Genomic DNA, 18,961 nt, shown 5'->3' with positions numbered 1-18,961 from the left:
TTACATACATTTTAGCAAACAAGTTTTGATCTATTGGCTTCTTGGTGCAGTAATGCTACGGCAATCCATTCTGGTGCCAAAGGCTCATACTAATTAATACAAGGAAGTTGTGAACACTCATTTCTTAGGAGGTGAGGCCAGCCCCACATGAACTTCTCTTGCATCCCTCTGGTCCACCATGATACATAAATACTTAGACCTTTTTTTTTTTTCCCACTAATGAATCATTAGACATTAAAAACGGAACAATACAGTCACAAAGGGCCACATGCTTTTCGGTATAAAGCATTCTCCTTTTCTAGGTTGCTATCACAGTGCAGACCTGACTGCCTGAATATGCTCAGGAGATTTAGTCAATATTGTCTGTATTTGGTTATGGAAAAGGCTCTCCTTTTTTTTTTTTTTTAATCCAAAGTGCATAGTGAGAACAAATGAAAGCATTTTTTTCCTTCTCAGCATCAGTTTCATCTGAGCATCTTCCTATGAGAGGGTTGCTCAGATGCCTCACCTTTGTCCTCCCCACCCTCCAAAAATAAAAAAATAAAATAAAAAATAGTAAGAGTCAAGCAATTTAGACATTCATCAGCCTGGTAAACAAACTTTGCCAGCAAATAGAAGTCCTACTATTGTAAAGAAAATTGATAAGACAAAAAGTACATATGATGACCCAACTACTGTGTTGTTGGGTAATTTATAAGGTTGACCTCCGACTTCATTGATGTAAAATCCTATTGGAAATATTAGGGCAGCCATACAGAAAAGGATCACTGTAAAACAAACCAAAACACAACATTAGTAACAAGGTTTGGTGATTTCAAAAAACAATGAAAATTTGGCACAAAGGAAGCTTATAAGAAGAGTTGGTCAAACCTGTTAAAACATGGGCCACTTGTCAAAAATGTGTATATATTACAGGTCACATAATATCCCTGAAGCCTAACAATACAATAAAAGCTAGGCTAGCCTTTTATGTAAGTTTTAGGACAATTCTTAACATCAGGATTAAGAAAGTCCTTCTTTAAACCTACCAAATCCTCACAAATACGATTCCTAGTCATTTACAATGGTACTTAAGGGCACTAGCTAGAGTCAGATAGGGGCTCAATTCCAGCTCTACTGTCTACTAGCTATATAATCTTAAGCCTCTGATTCCCTTCTGAAAACGGGTGAAATACTAGAGGATAAATAATGTCTAGTCCCTGGCACAGTGCCAGGTAACAGTAAGTGCTGAATGAGTGCTGCATACCATTATCACCATAGTTACTATTCCCACAATTCTCTGTTCCTCTCCGTGTTAGTTAGAAGGACTTGGAGAAAAGGTACATATAAATGAGCACCATTTATCTTACTCTGATTTAAAATCAGCTAGTAGAGGCCGGACACGGTGGCTCATGCCTGTAATCCCAGCACTTTGGGAGGCCAAGGCAGGCAGATCACTTGAGGTCAGGAGTTTGAGACCAGTCTGGTCAACATGGTGAAATCCCATCTCTACTAATAATGTAAAAATTAGCAAGGCATAGAGGCACATGCCTGTAATCCCAGCTATTCAGGAGGCTGAGGCAGGAGAATCGCTTGAACCTGGGAGGCGGAGGTTGCAGTGAGCCAAGATTGCACCACTGCACTCCAGCCTGGGCAACAGAGTGAGATTCTGTCTCAGTAAAACAGACAAATAAATAAAAAATAAAATCAGCTAGTAGAAAGAACCTCAGATCTCTGGGATGATTAGTAAATTGTCAGAGTGGTTATCTCTTATCACGGATAATATTCCAAAACATAAAATCTCTGTCCTGTTTCTGAATACCCAGAGAGGTAGGTTAAAGTCAGGGAGGGTGGGTAACCTTCTTTGAGTTTTGCATGTAAACACAAAGGAGTATATTATTTGCTAAAATGTTTCTAAAAAGATATCAGAAAACCCAGTGTCCAGGTAAAAGTGATTCCATAGCCCAGTGTTTGAGCAAACAGCCTGCTCCCCTGTGCTACCAAAGAAATGCCCTAAGTTCTTAGTGAACACAAACTATTTACAGAGAGGCTACCTTTTCCAAGAAAATGTTTTTGTATTTTTGAAAGTGTATTGCTCAGATGTTCATTGCCCTTCAACTTTCTCTGGAGGCAGAAATATTTCTTCAGTGTAATGTGAGTATAGATTACTAATCATTGTACATGAAGAATTGAAACTTCCATCAGTAACTGAATGAGAAACCTTCTCCAGGTGAAAACTATCCCCCAACAATACTGACAGAGCCCTGGATAAACATTTCAGCTGACATTTGTCTCTATTTTTTTTTTGTGTTAACCAATCAACAAAACTTTCAGAGTTTTAAAAAAGTCAATTAGGAACCCTTTCCAGAAGAAATAACTCCAGCAATACAATGAATAATAACATTTGCTTAAGTAATACATCAGCTTAAGAAACAACAGCACTCTTGATCGCTTTGCACCATTTAGGTATATTATTTTATATTATACAGACTTACAGCTTACTTCATTTTGGGCAAATGACCACACCAAATTATGTTACATAAGCAAACATGGATTTTTTTCAGATACCTACTATAGAACAAATAAAAAATTCAGGCATTATGTTTTAAAGCTTTTGGCCTTTTTGTTGCACAGTCAGCAACAAATACCTATTAGTGTTGCCAATGCTCAGTTAGTGTTGTCTGTCACCAATTTCTAATGGTTCTACTGCTTAATATGGTCTGGTGAGTAAAATGAAACCACAATTTAGGTAGCTATACACAAACTAAAAAACAATGAGACAAAATTATTGTTATAAAACAATTGTTTTTCTTAATGTTGACTAATCTCAAGAAACAAATAATTTAGAAAAGTACTTTAGGAATATGCAGATGTTAAATATGTTCACTGGGCTAACTTTGTTCCTATCATTTACTATTTTCTACTGTAAAAAAAGATCTATCCTTTATATTTTTACTCCATTATAAATGTTGCAACTACAGAGTTTAACATTTTCAAGAGTTAAATATTTTCCAAATTTGTTAGGAAAAAGCGTAATCAAATTTTAAGGGCGCAAGGAAGCCCTATTTAATGTAACCTTAGATTAAATCCAAGCAAGCAGGTTCTCTATAATTCCTGGGGAGAAGATTTAATCCAGGTGGATGAGTTTTTCTTTTAAGCTGTTGTGAACAGGAAGTTACTTTAGATCTTAAAATATTATTAATGCTAATAATATCAACCTTTGAAGACTGAGTTCTGGATCCTAAATAAGCTTATAAAGACACAACTTCATACTCTCCATGGCACAGATTTCTTGGTGGCAAGAGTCAGAAATCAGGTGCACTGATAGATAAGGCTGGAAATCAGGGTGGCAAAGGAAAGGATAAGGGCCAGACTTGAAGAACAGACAACTCATCCTGGTTTCTCTTGCCCCTATAGGGAACACCCATCATGTGGGGCTCTTCTCTGAGACATATTTCTCCTCTGTGAAGGGCCATCAGAAAATATTATCCTCACGTTACTACAAAAACTATAGCTTAACTAGAATAGAAATATGTACAATAAAGGACATTTTTCAGGGGTGGAGTGAAAACACTAGGGGGCACCCAATCCCTCTCAGAACTGCCACTCCAGCCACTTGCTTTGGTAACAAAAACAATGTATTTTAGGAAGCTAAAAGCAAGGCAGCTGTATGCTTGCTTAAATAAAATTAACTCAAGATATGTTAAGTTTAAAAACTAAGGTACAGAATAGTAGAAAAAATTTTATATAAATATGTATGTATGGAACACACACATATAGATATGTTTCTATGCACTGAATACTTCTAGTAGGAAACCTCAGAAACTGGTAAAAATTGTTGCCTCCAGGAAGGGGTTATGGGATGGCTGGACGGCAGGGCCAAATATGATTTCACCTGGTTACGCTTTCACAGATTTTGAATTATGCATCATTTGCACATACTATTTCAAAAAGTTAAATTACTTAACTAAAAAATAAAGGAAAAATACACTGCACTGGGGGCAACTACACATATTTAAATATTCTCTGTTTAAGGTGAATGAGAAACAAAGATAATCTAGTTCTTTCTCTTTATTGGGTCATAAGAATCTATAGCTCATGAGAGCATTTAACATTTTGACTCATGCTACCTTGCTAAATTATATTTTAGGCTTTTGGTATTCAGAGCATATGCATTCACAAATTTCAACTAAATCTAGAAACTAAATCCTTCTTTGATATTATTTTACTCCTTGAAGACTGAATTCTATCAGGATTAGTGAATCTGTGAGTAAATGATAAAGAATCAAATTCTCTTTAAATTTCTCATCAATATCCTTAACTTTAGCCGCACTGTTTCTACAATTGCCTCTGGACCCTCTCTAGAAAAGAATAGTCTCAGGAGGTCTGTTTGGCAGGGGAAAGATCACCAACTTGTTTCACTCTGCTTAACAAGAATGGAGAAACTTTTTTATATCAAAGGCAACTTGATCTAAATTTAAAAATTAAGGGCAATACAGATAAACAGAGCCAGAAACATACACATTAAAGAGTATAAATTTCAGAGAATACAGGAAGAAACAGAGGCTTATGAAGGAATATCACTATCCCACAGCCTTTAAGGATAAACTGAGTTTTAACATTAATAGGGGTACATGGGATTATCCCTTACCCCAATTATATGTGTTTTAAATGAAGGTATCAAGTGAAAGTGAGCTGTTATATTTATTTTTAAAACCTTATGCAAACCTGAGATCAGGTTAAGGTACTGAATTAAAAGTCCCATTTGCATAGGTATGGTTCTCCTGTTTCTTTAGAGCAAGATTTATAAAACTGGCTCTACTGCTATCTGGAGCCAGATAATTCTTTGTTGTAGGGGGCTGTCCTATGTATTTGTAGGATGTTTAGCAGCAGCCTCCCTGCCTCTACCCACCAGCATTACCCTAGTTGTGACTATCAAAAATGTTTTCAGATATTGTTAAATATCCCCTGGGGTGCAAAACTGCTTTGGAGAAAAAGAAGCATGAAATCAGAACTGCAGAAATGACTTTTCTTTGTGCATTTTTGTTTTTTCTGTTTAACTTAAGTCTCTGACGTGTTTTGAAATTAAACCAATTTTGCAAAGTACAAGAGAATGTGTAATACATAAACTTATACCCTTGGGCTGAGCTTAATGGAGTAAGAAATGTTGATAAACAATTATTAAATAACCAAATGTGTTGATTTTTCAGTGGTTACAACCTACAGCAGAAACTCAAAGTCAATATTAAAAAATATATCACCACCTTCATCTAATTTATATTTTTATGTATTTGTTCTATATCTTTATTTTGATAGATGATACCAATAGCTTCAAGAAGAGGAAAAGACTCAGGCTACAGATAACTCTGAGTCACAAATGTGGAATACTTATGTCACAATCTGAGCAAAAATAAAATTCATTAAAATAGCATTTCATACAAAGCGATTAAAGTTGTGGATGTCCTGGTCTTGCAGGAAGAGTTTTGAAGAAATGATGGGACTGTGTAGAGTCTATCTCACGGCCATACACAAGTGGTGCTCTTTGATGATTATGAAGTCCTTATTACTGATTCTTGATTATCTTCATAAAAATACCAGTGTGGGTGCCTTCTAGACAAACTTAGTAAGCACAGGTTACTTACTTCCAGTGAATGCTATCCATCGAGCATATTTTGTAGCTTCTCTTCGCCAGTGGGAAGCCACCAGCAAACCACATGTGACAGTCAATGAAATGATTCCCATGATGATAAAAAACAGTGTGGTGACCCACTCCGGGGGAAGCCGGGGAGGGATGCACGTCCGGTCTCGTCCATGGATTGTTTGACACTGTCGCACGAGGCCCACAGTGAGTGCTCCTGTGGAGATGCAAAAGGTGGGAATACTTTAGTGGGTTTGGCCTGCCAGGGAATATTCCTCACCACCACACCTTTAGTCCTTAAATCTCATTCATCTCTTTGTGGGTCATTCAAGTGCTTAAATCCCCTGAGTCCTATTCTTCAGCATTCTGCTGTAGTTCATAACCTAGTAATACTTAGTTTAACATACAAAGTGAACTTAAAAAACAACAAATGACCTCAGAAAAGTCAAAACAGGCAGTTCACTCAGGCATTCATTAAATGCTTTTCTGAGTAATTTTGTCAGGTATTCTTCTAGGCTGCAGGGAAATAACAGCAGACAGGATGAGGTTCCTGCCCTCACCGAGCCTATACAGTGGCAGAAAGAACTGGAATTTTTTATTCCCAGATCCAAGACTCATTGTATATTACTTCATTTTGGCTGCAAAGAAAATCACTTTCCAGGAAATTGAAGACAAACTTGAAAAATGCCTAATGGTAATATAGAAATAAAATTAAATAAATATATTAAATGCTAGAAGCAATATATTTATGAAAGATAAAAGGTCTAAGAATATTACAATGTAAGTAGTATTCCATTAAACTCAAGAAAATGTTGGAAAAATTAGGAGGGCCCTCTGCCCCAAATTTGGCATATTCCCCAATTTTTGTATAGTGCACAAGTGTTCACACTGCCAAAACCATGGCTGGCATGCTTCACAGAAAATCACAAAGGCAAATTATGAGGGTAATTCTTAAAATGTCTCTCACCATTTAAATAAAATAAAAATGATTTTGTAAAATATCAAGCATTATTTTTCCATGAATATGTTCTCATGTCAAACCCAAGAACGCTTCCCCAATCAAATTTGGGGTAAATTAATTCATAAAAACAGATTAGAAAAGTGACAGAGTAATTAGTTTATCTTATTCTTCAATAAGAGAATGTTTACACTGTTACTTCTCAATAAAAACTACTTGTTTCCCCTTCCAAGAGCAACTGAAAATGGAAAAATACTTACCAAGAATATAGGAAGGAAAATTTCTGGAGCTATTACAAACATAGTAGATTTTTGCATTTGGGGAGATTTCTTTTTCATCTACATTCTTTTTTTTTTTTTTTTTTTAAATTAATAGAGATGGGGGTCTCTCTATGTTGCCCAGGCTGGTCTAGAACTCTTGTCCTCAAGCAATCCTCCTGCCTTGGCCTTCCAATGTGCTGAGAATACAGGTGGAGCTACTGTGCCTGGTCAGCATTATTTTCTCAATATGAACACAAAAATAAAAAAGACATTGATCTCAAAATCATAGCACTTGCCATGAACAAATGTCTTCTGTGAAGGGAGCTGGTGAAATTCCTAGTGTCATTTTGGGAAGCTGCCCTAGTGGGAGAAGACAGGGCAGGGCTGGACTTGAGTGTCCACGTGCATGTGTGGGTAGGTGGGGCTGCTGAAAGGAGGGTACTTTTCTGCAACTTGAGTTTGGCCATTGATAACATTTTTAGAAATATAGCAACTTGTTGAAATAAAATAAAACAAGAAATCAGTTCTCTCAAAGTTGAGTTGGAGTCTTTGCCCCCGATGCTAACTCTATCTGACCATAACTCCTGAGTAGAAGAAAATAAACAAGCTGCACTTTTTCTACCAAGTTATCTAATAATTAGACCCATCTGGTGATCCCTGCCAAGATGCAAGCAACATTATAATTATGGGGCTGTAACAGGCAGGAGGAAGGCAGACCAAATAGAAAGTACATAAATCTTCACAAGAATGCCCCACACTATGCCCCGACACCCCCACCAGCTTCCACTTGGAGCTGATTGACTTCATACTCCAAACAGAAGTAAATTAGTTAAAAAACGGTATTTATCGCTAACCTTTTAGGTTTCATGGTAATTGCTTGAAACCAGAAGAGAGCCGAGGATTTGGTAGGGGTGAGTAGGCACCAGGGAATTGCATGACTGTTCTTAAACAAAAACACTAAAAAGTCTCCTTGAAAAAGAACCTTGGGGGAGAGGGAGAGTCATGATAACGCATTTTATTTTAATTTTGGAAATAAGGCATTCACAGCAGTGCCCAAGAACTCTTAACAGGAAACTACTCCCAATCATTCAGCAAAAGACGTCTAACAAATTATCCTTTTCTAGTGACTGTTCCATTATAAAAGATGTAATTGCTGGAAGAATAAACTACAGGCAATGAAAGACCCTCTGACAAAATGCAATATTATGGATTCTTTGTTTTTTTTTTGTTTTGTTTTTTGAGACAGTCTCACTTTGTCACCAGGATGGAGTGCAGTGGCGTGATCTCGGCTCACTGCAACCTCCGCCTCCTGGGTTCAAGCGATTCTCCCCCTCAGCCTCCTGAGTAGCTGAGATGACAGGCATGTGCCACCCTGTCCAGCTAATTTTTTTGTATTTTTAGTAAAGACAGGGTTTCACCATGTTGGCTAGGATGGTCTCAATCTCTTGGCCTTGTGATCTGCCTGCCTCAGCCTCCCAAAGTGCTGGGATTTCAGGTGTGAGCCACTGCACCTGGCCTATGGATTCTTGTATCAGCAACTTTCTTCTCTATTTAACATACAAAGTCTGTACAGTTAAACTCTACATACCTAGTGAACTTTTATTTACATTTGATTTTTTTTGCTGGCAAATATGAAAAACTGTAGGTTCAGTACGCCATAACTGAACTCTCTATCCTCCAAAATATTTCTGAGTATCGTTATGTTGATACTCTTACTCTCTTGGCATTAGAAATTAAATTTAACTTAACCTCCTGTGCCTGTAGATTCTCAGTGGAATTGCTTTTCTCTTCCTCCCTCGTCTGTCTAGCACACCACACCAAGCGACTACAAACAGAACAAGTATGAAAATTACAGCAACACCTTCTACAAAACTGCAAATAACCTGACAGAGGTTTAACTTTAAAAGAATAGCTATAGTCCTGTATTTATAAAATTACTTATCACAATAAATCAAAACCAAATATTCAGCAGCTCTATTCTAGAAGAAAAAAAGCTAATGCTAATCGACAAACAGAAGGCATACTGTATATAAGAAAATCAATACACAAATATTTTACTGAGTGTCTCTCGTGCTCAGCATAGTAGCAGTCAGAGATTCAACAACTAATATGCTCACACATTCAGTAAAAATAGACTTTCCTTAAATATACAAGGCTAATGCAAACAGTGGTCAGTCAACATTGTTGTTAGAATTCATTTTCTTAAGACTCTAAGTCAACAACATTTACATCATAGTCATATATTTTCCATAAGCTGACTGGGGGAATCTTTAAGGCTAACTGTGCTGTTACTATTAAATCTTATAAATTCAGGTACTGTTAGTACCCAGACTTTCACCAGGCCTTCAAATTTAGTATTTTACCTCAAGGAATTATTTCCTGACTGTATGTAGCTTCAGACTCATCACCCACATTGGCAGTCAAGATCTTTTACTTCCTCTAAATTCCCTTAACACATTTAGTCTGTATTATACAACCATGCACTTATTTTAAGGTAGCTTCTTTTTACTCCCAAACAGGACATGAGATTTTCAGAGGAGGGAACTGTACTTTCCACTCCACTGGAAACTCCAAAATGGTCTGCAGCAGAATGCATAAGCATTAAGTGTATTAAAAACAAGCTAAATTTAAAATTGCACTGCATTAAACAAGTTCTCTCCTAAAGAGCTGTCTTAGTGTGGTTTCTGTACACTTATTTTTGTTTTATCCAACAGGTCTTTTTGCCTCTTGAAGGGACCTGTATGTATTTCCAGTCCCCAAACCGCCAATCCATCTGTACCCTGCAGCTGTTGCCTAGGTAACTAACCCAGCCAAATAAAAGATTTGTACACAATAGGAAAAAGGAAACCGAACTAGAAACTACAGCATCCCACATGCCTCTCAGCATCTCACCTGTGCAGCACAAAAAAATCACACACAAAAGGAAGTCATCGTGAGTCTTACCCCATTAAGTGGGGGCATCTTAAGTAAAGAGGCTTTGATATTCATCATCTGTAGATCCAGACACTGTTAAAAAGATTTAATACAGCCAGTCTGAGCATGTCTGTTGCCACAATGAGGATGATTATAAGGCATGTCATCACTACATGTAAAAGGAGTGTCACAGAAAATCTGTTAACACAGGGGTTGTAAGGCAGAAAGGCACACACCCACCAGTCTGTCCGAGCAAATCATGGGAGTGCTTACCAACCTGGCCAGAGAGAGGGTTTTCCCATATAGGGTTGGACTTGAGCAAGAATAGTGAAGTTAACATTAGCTATTGTCTTCTTCCATCTTCCTGTTAAATTTTCCTACTACTGACAATGCTCTTTTCCTCTCATGGGGCTCTCCCTGTCAGCTCTAAGTACTGTGATCTGGTGTGCCTGATCCCTACCACAGATGTGGATCTCTTGCTCTAGTTTCTCCTTGGGGAAATAAAATCTGTTCTTGGCAAGCTGTTTCACTGGTTACATAGGCCAAAAAATGCTCTACCACAAATGTCTTAATGATTGATACAAGCTTAATATATGGCCTCTCCCAAGAGCATTTGTATTTGAGTAAGGGGCAGTATCCCAATTAAACTGAAATTACAGAGTTTCATGTTTTAGCAATGGGCTGGCTGTAAGATGGAAGGGCAACAGGAAGGGGGAAGGTCCCGATGTATGCAGCCCTGAATACCTCCCTGGGTAAGTCAGACCCTGGCAGCTCGCCCTCTGAATGAGTAGAAGCATAAAAACAAAACAACAGACTACAGGTAACTTAAAAACTTCACACACTTATTTTTTTTTCCTCTAGAAACATAGCTAGTGGTGACGATTTTTATCTGCTATGATTTCTAAGTTGTATCTTAGGATATAGGTGCTTATAAAATAGCTAATTGGCCAAAAAAAGAGTAAACAAGTAAAACAAAGAACCTTAATGAATCACCCACATACACTGTCTGAAAACCTGAGTAACATAAGAGGCTGAGGCTGAGCCCTCCTCTCCACTGTAGTAATAGCATCTCCTCCTGTGACTTTCACCTGTTCTTACCCTCCAGGGAGTTTCTAGTCACTGATCCCTACACTTTCTCCCCATCTTTCACTTTTCTCTTGCCTTCCTCTCTTTCCCTATCCAGTCGAGAGTCCTTGATCCATTATGTTACCAATTTTTATCTTTTCATTGCACCCACCTGGCAAAAATAATAGCCCGGACTCAACAGAAATTTCCTACTTCTTGTACTAACCTCCAGGCTGAGGAATGCTGATGGAGAAAATTGTATCACAGCAGAGAGGTGCTGCTGTAAATTTCTAAATTTTAATCTCGGGGCCATCACCTCTGTCCAGAAACTAATTAGGTCTCACTAATGCAGTCCTTCACTGTTCTTTGCTAAGGCTGTTCCAAGTCTCCTGCACTCTCCTTAAATATAAAAATCTACCACCTCCTTCATATTCAGTAGGTATCGGTCTCCATTATTTCTCAGAAAAAAAATAAAAGAGGCCATCAGACAGCAACTCCTCAACTGTCCACCATCAAACTTACAAATGTATCTGAACACATTCATTAATTCATCCTCACAATCCTTCTCCTTGTGTTTTGGATCTCATCCCCTCTCACTTTCTTTGGGATCTTGCCTAACACATTATTTTCTCTTTTCATATCTATCCTCTTCTGGATCTCAATCTCCCCTACCACAAAACAAAACTATCCCATATGCCAACACATCATGTTTTCTGTTTCTGTCTTGCTTTGTCTAACCTCCCTTGCTCCCAGTCTAGGCCAGATTTCCTCCTCTTCTGCTGCCTCCACTTCTCAGAGTCTCATTCATTCTTCAACCTACTGAAACTTGGCTTTTGCCCCAACTATCCTTATCATAGAGCTCTTGTGAAGCTCACTCACTCCCTGTCACCAACTCTAAAGGATGCTTGTCTTAACATTTTAAGTCCTGGTCCCAACATTTTAGCAGCATTTGATATAGCTTCCTCAAACACATTTCCTTTGGTTTCGATAACTCCCTCCATATCTACTGGTTTCTTTAGTTTCTCCTTTCATACACATGTTTTTCTTTCCCATTTGTTAAAATTTTGTGTTCTTTAGGGATCTTTCTTGGATCTGGTTCTTCTATAATGACTCTCTCTGCTTTAAATCCAAACTCTCTAAAATGGGCTGTAAAGGTCTGGATTACACTGCTTCTACTTCTTCTCTCTCACTTAATTACTTTTCATACTTGATGCTCAAATTTTTAGATTAATTCTTAATTCATATATCTCCTTATATTACACACACCCCATGCCCTCATATATGCTGGTCCCTCTGCCTACAGTACTCTTCCAAACCTCTTTTCGTGGCTACTACCTATGACTAGAAATTACGGTTGTGGCTTAGAAGTCGCTTCTGGGATATCTTCCTTGACGAGCTCTTACACTCCCATCCCGAGTACAGTGCTTGTCCTCTGGGCTCCTATCAAAGCATTGTATCTCCTTACTGAACCTGATGAGATCATGGAAACCCCTAAATTTGTAGCCACTCAGAAGCAGAGGTATCCTGCAGCATCTGCATTAGGGGCAGCATCTGAATTTGTGGAGAACTGAGTCCTTAACTTGTGAGGTCTGTACTAACTCCAGGTAATTAGAGTCAGAGTTGAATTGTCCTATAGTGTACTGACTAGGGGTTAGAAAAGAGTACATATCTTTACATGAAAGCTTATACATGAATGTTCATAGCAGTATTATTCATAATAGCCAAAAAGTGGAAGCAATACAAATATCCATCAACTGATGAATAAAAAACAAAATAGAATATCCATACAATGAATAATTTTTCAGTAATTAAAAAAAAGAACTACTGATACATGTTACAACATGGATAAACCTTGAAAACAAAATGCTTTGTGAAAGCAGTCGGACACAAAAGACCACATATTATATGATTCCGTTTAAATGAAATGTTCAGTAGGCAAATCCAAAGAGGCAGAAAATAGACTAGGTTGCCAGGGGATGGGGGAAAAAGAAATTGGGAAGTACAGGGTTTCTTTTTCTTGGAATGTTACAAATATTCTGGAATTAGACATTGGTGATAGTTGCACAATTCTATATGAAAAATCATATATGGGAATACATGAAAAACCACTGTACTGTACTTTTATTTTTCTGGCCATTTTAAAGACTTTATAAATTGTACGCTTTAAAATGGTGAATATTACCTCAAAAGAAATCCAATAATTGTTTAGATAAATACCAACTTAAATCCAGTAGCATACCAAAGCTTTACTCCAATATAGCTCTATTCTCTCCCTTGTCTTTGAACTATTATTATGCAAATTGCATGTATGCACTATAAACCTATCAACATTTTTATAATTGATTTAAAAGAAAAAAGCAGTTATAAGCAAAAATACATTTGTACTGACTTTTACTTTTACCTATGTAGTTACCTTTACCAGTACTCTTTATTTCTTTATGTGGATCCAAAATATTGACTAGTATGTTTTTATTTCAGCCTAAGGACACATTTTAGTATTTCTTATAGAACACATCTACTTGAGATGAATTGTCTCCAGTTTTGTTTACCCTGAAATGTCTAAATTTCTCCTTCATTTTTGATGTATAGTTTTGCTGGATATAAAATTATTGATTGACAGTCTTTTCTTTGGGACAGAGTCTCACTGTTTTCCCGGCTGGAGGGCAGTGGCATGATCTCAGCTCACTGCAACTTCTGCCTACCAGGTTTCAAGTGATCTTCCCACCTCTGCCTCTTGAGTAGCTAGGATTACAGGCATGTGCCACCATATCCAGCTAATTCTTTAGTATTTTTAGTAGAGATGGTATTTCACCATGTTGGCCAGGCTGGTATCTAACTCCTGACCTCAAGTAATCTGCCTGCCTCAGCCTCCCAAAGTGCTGAGATTACAGGCATGAGCCACTGCACCCAGCTGAGAGTTTTTCTTACAGCACTTTGAACATATCCTACTGTACACTGGCCTAATAGGTTTTGATGAGAAGTCAGCCGTTAACAGTATTCAGAAGTCAGAAGTCAACAGTTAACAGTGAGCCCCTTGCAATATAAGGATTCACTGTTTCCCTGCTCCCTTCAAGATTCTCTTATGTCTTTGGCTTTCAATTATGATGTTACTGAATGTATATTACTTTGAGTCTATCCTACTTAGAATCCGTTAGATTCTTCAATTTACACATTAAAGTTTTTCATCAAATTTGGGGAGTTTTTAGCCATTATTTCTCTAGACATTTTTTCCACTCCTTTCTTTTTCTCTCTTCTTCAGTAATTCCCATTTTGTGTATGTTGGTATACCTGATAATGTCCCACATGTTTCTTATACTCTGTTCACTTTTCATTATTTATTCTTTCTGTTCCTCATATATAATAATCTCAATTGATGTGTCTATAAGTTTGATGATTCTTTCTACTGCTGATTTGTTTTAGCTATTTAACTTTTCAACTCCTGAATTTCTATTTTATTTCTGAAAATAATTTCTATCTCCATTAGATATTCTCTATGTGGTAAGCCACTGTTTTCAAACTTTCCCTTGTGTGTGTGTGTGTGGTTTTTTTTTTTTTTTTGGTAACATATTTATAATTACAATAGCTGATTTAAACTCTGTCTAGTAAGTCCAATGTCTGGGCTTCATCAGGGACAGTTTCTACTGAATGCTTTTATTTTTCCTGTATATAGGCCACACTTTCCTGTTTCTGTGTCTTGTAATTTTTAGCTGAAAACTGGACATATGAATAATATAATGTGATAACTAAGGCAATCAAATTCCTTCCTTCCCCAGGATTTGTTGTTGTTACTGTTCTACTTTCTGGGAATCTTCCTGTAAAGTCTGTATCCTTTGTTGTGTGTGGCCTCACCTATTAGATTAGTTTAATAGACAGCTAGTGGTTAGAAAAAGGTTTCTTTACATGTTTTGAACCAATAAGTCTCTCAGCGTTTGCTGAGGGGGACTCTCTGTGTGCTGTGGCACATCATCAATGCTGTAGCAGGCAATTAATTTTGCCTTAGCCCTCACTTCCTGCTTGCATAGAGTCCCAAATCAGGTAGAGATGAGAGAGTAAGGCTTTCCCAGTTTTTCCTGGGCATGTGGACAGCCCCAAACGTGTGTGGCCTTTCAGGTTCTCAGACAAATGTTGCAGCTTTTCAAAGACTCCTATGGACACTCTTCTTCAAATTTTCCTTCATGTTTGCCTGTCCGTCTTTCTTACCCCCAATACCTCAGGAATCTGTGATGCTGAACAACTCCTGCTGATTGTTTTTAACAAACGCCCTAGGAATAGAACAGAGTGAACTCTGAATCTGATCAAATAAAGATAAGCCCTGAAAATTAACATTTTCAGTGAGCTGCCAGATAGATCAAATAGTGACAATTCTCTGGGGATGGGGCTTTAAGGAGTACCAAACCCCGTGCCCTCTCAGTTGGTGGCTAAGCTGCTAGTTTTCACAGCTACTATAGTTGTGAGGCTACTGGCTTTCAAGCATACTGGGGACAGGTAGATGGAATTAGCAGAATTTAAACTGCCACAAAGTTTGCTATTCCTACCAAAATTCAGGTAATTTTCTCAAATGCTCCTTGGATTGTTCTAAGCTTTAATTTCCAGAGTTCTGAAAAGGTTGATCTAATAGTTTTGCCAGTGTTCTTGTTGCTTTTATTGAGGGGCAGATTTTTGGAGGTCCTTACTTTGCCCATTCCAGAAGTTAAACTCAACAACAGGTCACAATTTGAATTTCAGTTTTGTCACTCACTTGGGCAAGTCAGTTAATCTTTCCAAGCATGCTTCGGCAGAAAAATAATACAACTACCATTTAGGTCTATGTGAGAATTAAACAAGATAATGAGATAACACCTGGAAGGTAATCAGAACTGTAAGCACTGAATAACAATTACATGTTTTCAGGAAAAGAAATTAGGTATTTTTGTTTTGGTTAAAACATACACAGGACAGTACAAGACACAACAATTTAACACAGTAGTGTACTCATGAAACTCACATTCCAACATAAAAAGGGTGCTAAGGCTATTAGTCATAAAAAGTAGTCAGGACATTACTTCCCTGTTCAACTTTTTAGTGTATTATTCAGGTTGACGACCACACACAAGGGAAGTTCAGCCTTGCTGAAATAAAAGCTCTGGGGATGGATTTTATTGGAATACCAATATTGGAAGCCTGGAGATTGAGAATGCTTTGCTATTATAACGAAATAACAAAATGTTCTGTTACATAACAAGTAAAAAATTGTCATTACCCTTTAAGTTTGATTTTCTTTTTCCTTGTATCCTATTGGCTGTTCCCTCTATCCCGATTTAAAAGACAGCTATTACCACCTGTTTGTAAGCATAACTGTAGTTTGGAGGCCTTATTTTACAGTTGACTAAATCGTACCCAACACTGCGCACACATTACAACTTATTCTATTAGCTCTTGCTCCCTAAACTGACCTTAGGTTTAATCCCATAAAGACATTTTGTTTAATCCCATAAAAACACTAACTAGCAGCAAATCTCTATTTTAAAATCTGCTTTATTGACAAGTACAAGCTGCTACCAGAATCTGTCCTCACTATGACTCTGCCAATCACTGAAGCTCTTAACATATAATGCATGAAAAATTCATTAAAGAAAAGCTTACCACAGTGTTTAAACTATCCACACAATGTATAGAAAATATGTGGAAGGATATCTGTCATATTGCCAAGAGTAGCCTACTCTGGTTGAACAGAACTGGAGGTGAAGTGGGGAGAGCAGGTGAGAACCTTTGTATTTTTACTCTGTCTTATCTAAGTGTATATAAATCCATACAATTCTGTCTTTGAAAAAAAAAATGTTTGCTTTATATTTTAAAATTCTAAAAGGTTTATAGGATATTACACATTAAATTTAAGTAAAGTGTGCTAATTGCATTTATATTACACATTGTGAAATCTTTCAATCATGTATGAATTTAAGCACATGCTCTGGATCTAAAACATATTAAGAGTATGCCAAATAAATTAGCATAAACCAAAGTGAATCAGGTAGAAGGCTAAAATGGAATTTAAATTACAATGTCTACATTTTCTGTTCCATTCCAATTAGGGTATCATGAGAAGCTCCCATGGAAGAATTCCATTCAAGGATACTTATTGTTTCTTCCCTGATTAATCTGGCAAAAGTAGCCCTTTTTTCACCTGAATGAATAACCTCTATGGTTTGTAAATAGAACTGGGCTGCATTAAGGTGAGACTGGTAAAGAGAATGAAAGTTAAATTTGGTAGGTTAAATAATTCTTGTGGGCAGAAAAGTACTGTGGGATTGTCTGTAAAAGTATTTTAACAAAAAGACTAAACATTAATGACCTCATAGCCTCACAGAAAAGGATTGCTCATGGACAATGATCAAGAAACAAGCAAGCAATGCAGCAGACAATAGCCGCTGTCAATCAAGTAAAGCTCCCGGCCAAAAGCAGTCATAAAATTAGAGAATTTAGAGCTGGCAGGGATCTCAGAGATCATCTGTTCTAATCTCCCCAAATTAGGGTTTAGAAAATACTGAAGCCCAGAGAGATTAAATGATTAATCTAAGTATACAAAGTTAACTAGCAGCACTGAGACTAAAACCCAGGTTTTGAATTACCCACTTCAAAACTTCCTAGCACATGATGCTAACTTCCCTGAACAGCATTCATTGAATAAAGAAAATGAACAGTATTCCTAAAAATACCTCCAGGAACATTTAGACTTCTATCAGAACAGACTTAATTACAATTTTGTAGGCACAGTGATAGTGAATCTAAGAACTTTCATGGGAGATCAAAAAGAATATATAGAGAGGGAGATGTCATGTTTGGGTTCCTCTTGTCAGTTCACAGGAGTGAAGTGGGTTTTGTTCCCTATAAAATGTAATCTCTTCCTGCACTAGCCACTATTTCTCATCAATGTTCAAGGAACATCCCGCTCTCAGCCCATTCTCCTTAAAGAAACATCCTAATATCTTTGTCTGAAGAACAAAAGGATTCCCTACATCAACTTTAGGCTCTTATCCTATCTCCAAGGAAACTTGGCTATTTATAGTCTACTCTCAGACATCAAAATGAACACTCCTATTTGTCTTACCTATTTGCATAGACCAGAAAATGTGCACTACTATCTTCTCAGAAAGGAATTTGTAGAGTAAGTCACAATAGCAAAGGATCCATTTATGATCTCCAGATCTATTAAAGTAACTGCTCTTTTTCAACTAGTTGATATTTCAATATTAAACAACTTTAAATCATTTCTCTACTAAATTGTACTCCCTTAACAATTTATATGAGTACAGTAATTCTCTGACATTAAATCAAATTCTAAACCATTTAGTCATGTATGTGTTGTCTTCACAGGGAGATAGAATATCAGCAGTTCAAGTTCAGGTTTTAGATTAAGACTCAAATCTGGCTAGGCGCGGTGGCTCAAGCCTATAATCCCAGCACTTTGGGAGGTGGGTGGATCACGAGGTCAGGAGTTGGAGACAAGCCTGGCCAACATAGTGAAACCCTGTCTCTACTAAAAATACAAAAATTAGCTGGGCATGGTGGTGTGCACCTATAATCTCAGCTACTCAGGAGGCTGAGGCAGGAGAATCACTTGAACCTGGAGGTGGAGGATGCATTAACCCCGGATTATACCCCTGCCCTCTAGCCTGGGTGACAGAGCAAGACTTCATCTTAAAAAAAAAAAAAAGAAAAAAGAAAAAGACTCAAATCCAGGTCCACCACTTAATGGCATTGAGATTTTGGGAAAGCTAATTAACTAACCTCTATGTAACTCAGTTTTATCAGTAAATGCAGAATGACTTTCTAGTATTGTGTGGATTAACAGAATGTATACAAAGCACTCAGAATAAATGCCTGGCACAGAGTAAGAACTTGATAAATGTTAAATATTATCAATAATGTGTTGCTATTTCAATAGATAAACTTTTACTTAAAAAAAGGAAATAGGCCAGGTGCTATGGCTCAGTTCCCACCTCTAATCCCAACCCTTTGGGAGGCTGAGGCAGGAGGATCACTTAAGGCCAAGAGTTTGAGCCTGGGCAACACAGTGGGACTTCATCTCTACAAAAATTTAAAAAATCAGCTGGGCATGGTGGTGCACCTGTGGTTCAAGCTACTCAAGAGGCTGAGGTGGGAGGACTGCTT

General features: G+C 37.4%; 1 protein-coding gene across 1 annotated transcript in view; it reads right to left on the bottom strand.

Moving 5' to 3' along the window:
* Positions 1-368: 368 nt before the first annotated feature.
* Positions 369-18,961, bottom strand: part of MOSMO (modulator of smoothened) — a 72,335-nt gene continuing 53,742 nt past the window's right edge. The window contains exons 2-3 of the mRNA XM_012464467.3: positions 5,622-5,834; positions 369-767 (exon numbers count right to left, since the gene is read on the bottom strand). Coding sequence (XP_012319890.2) covers positions 583-767; positions 5,622-5,834 — 398 coding nt within the window. The 3' untranslated portion in view covers positions 369-582. The remainder of the gene's footprint in view (positions 768-5,621; positions 5,835-18,961) is intronic.

The sequence above is a fragment of the Aotus nancymaae genome, unplaced genomic scaffold (genome assembly GCF_030222135.1).
Source record: "Aotus nancymaae isolate 86718 unplaced genomic scaffold, 86718_ANA_hifiasm-v0.15.2.pri h1tg000049l, whole genome shotgun sequence".
NCBI lineage: Eukaryota > Metazoa > Chordata > Mammalia > Primates > Aotidae > Aotus > Aotus nancymaae.
The sequence above is the reverse complement of the archived record's forward strand: the minus strand, read 5'-3'. Positions and strand labels throughout refer to the sequence as shown.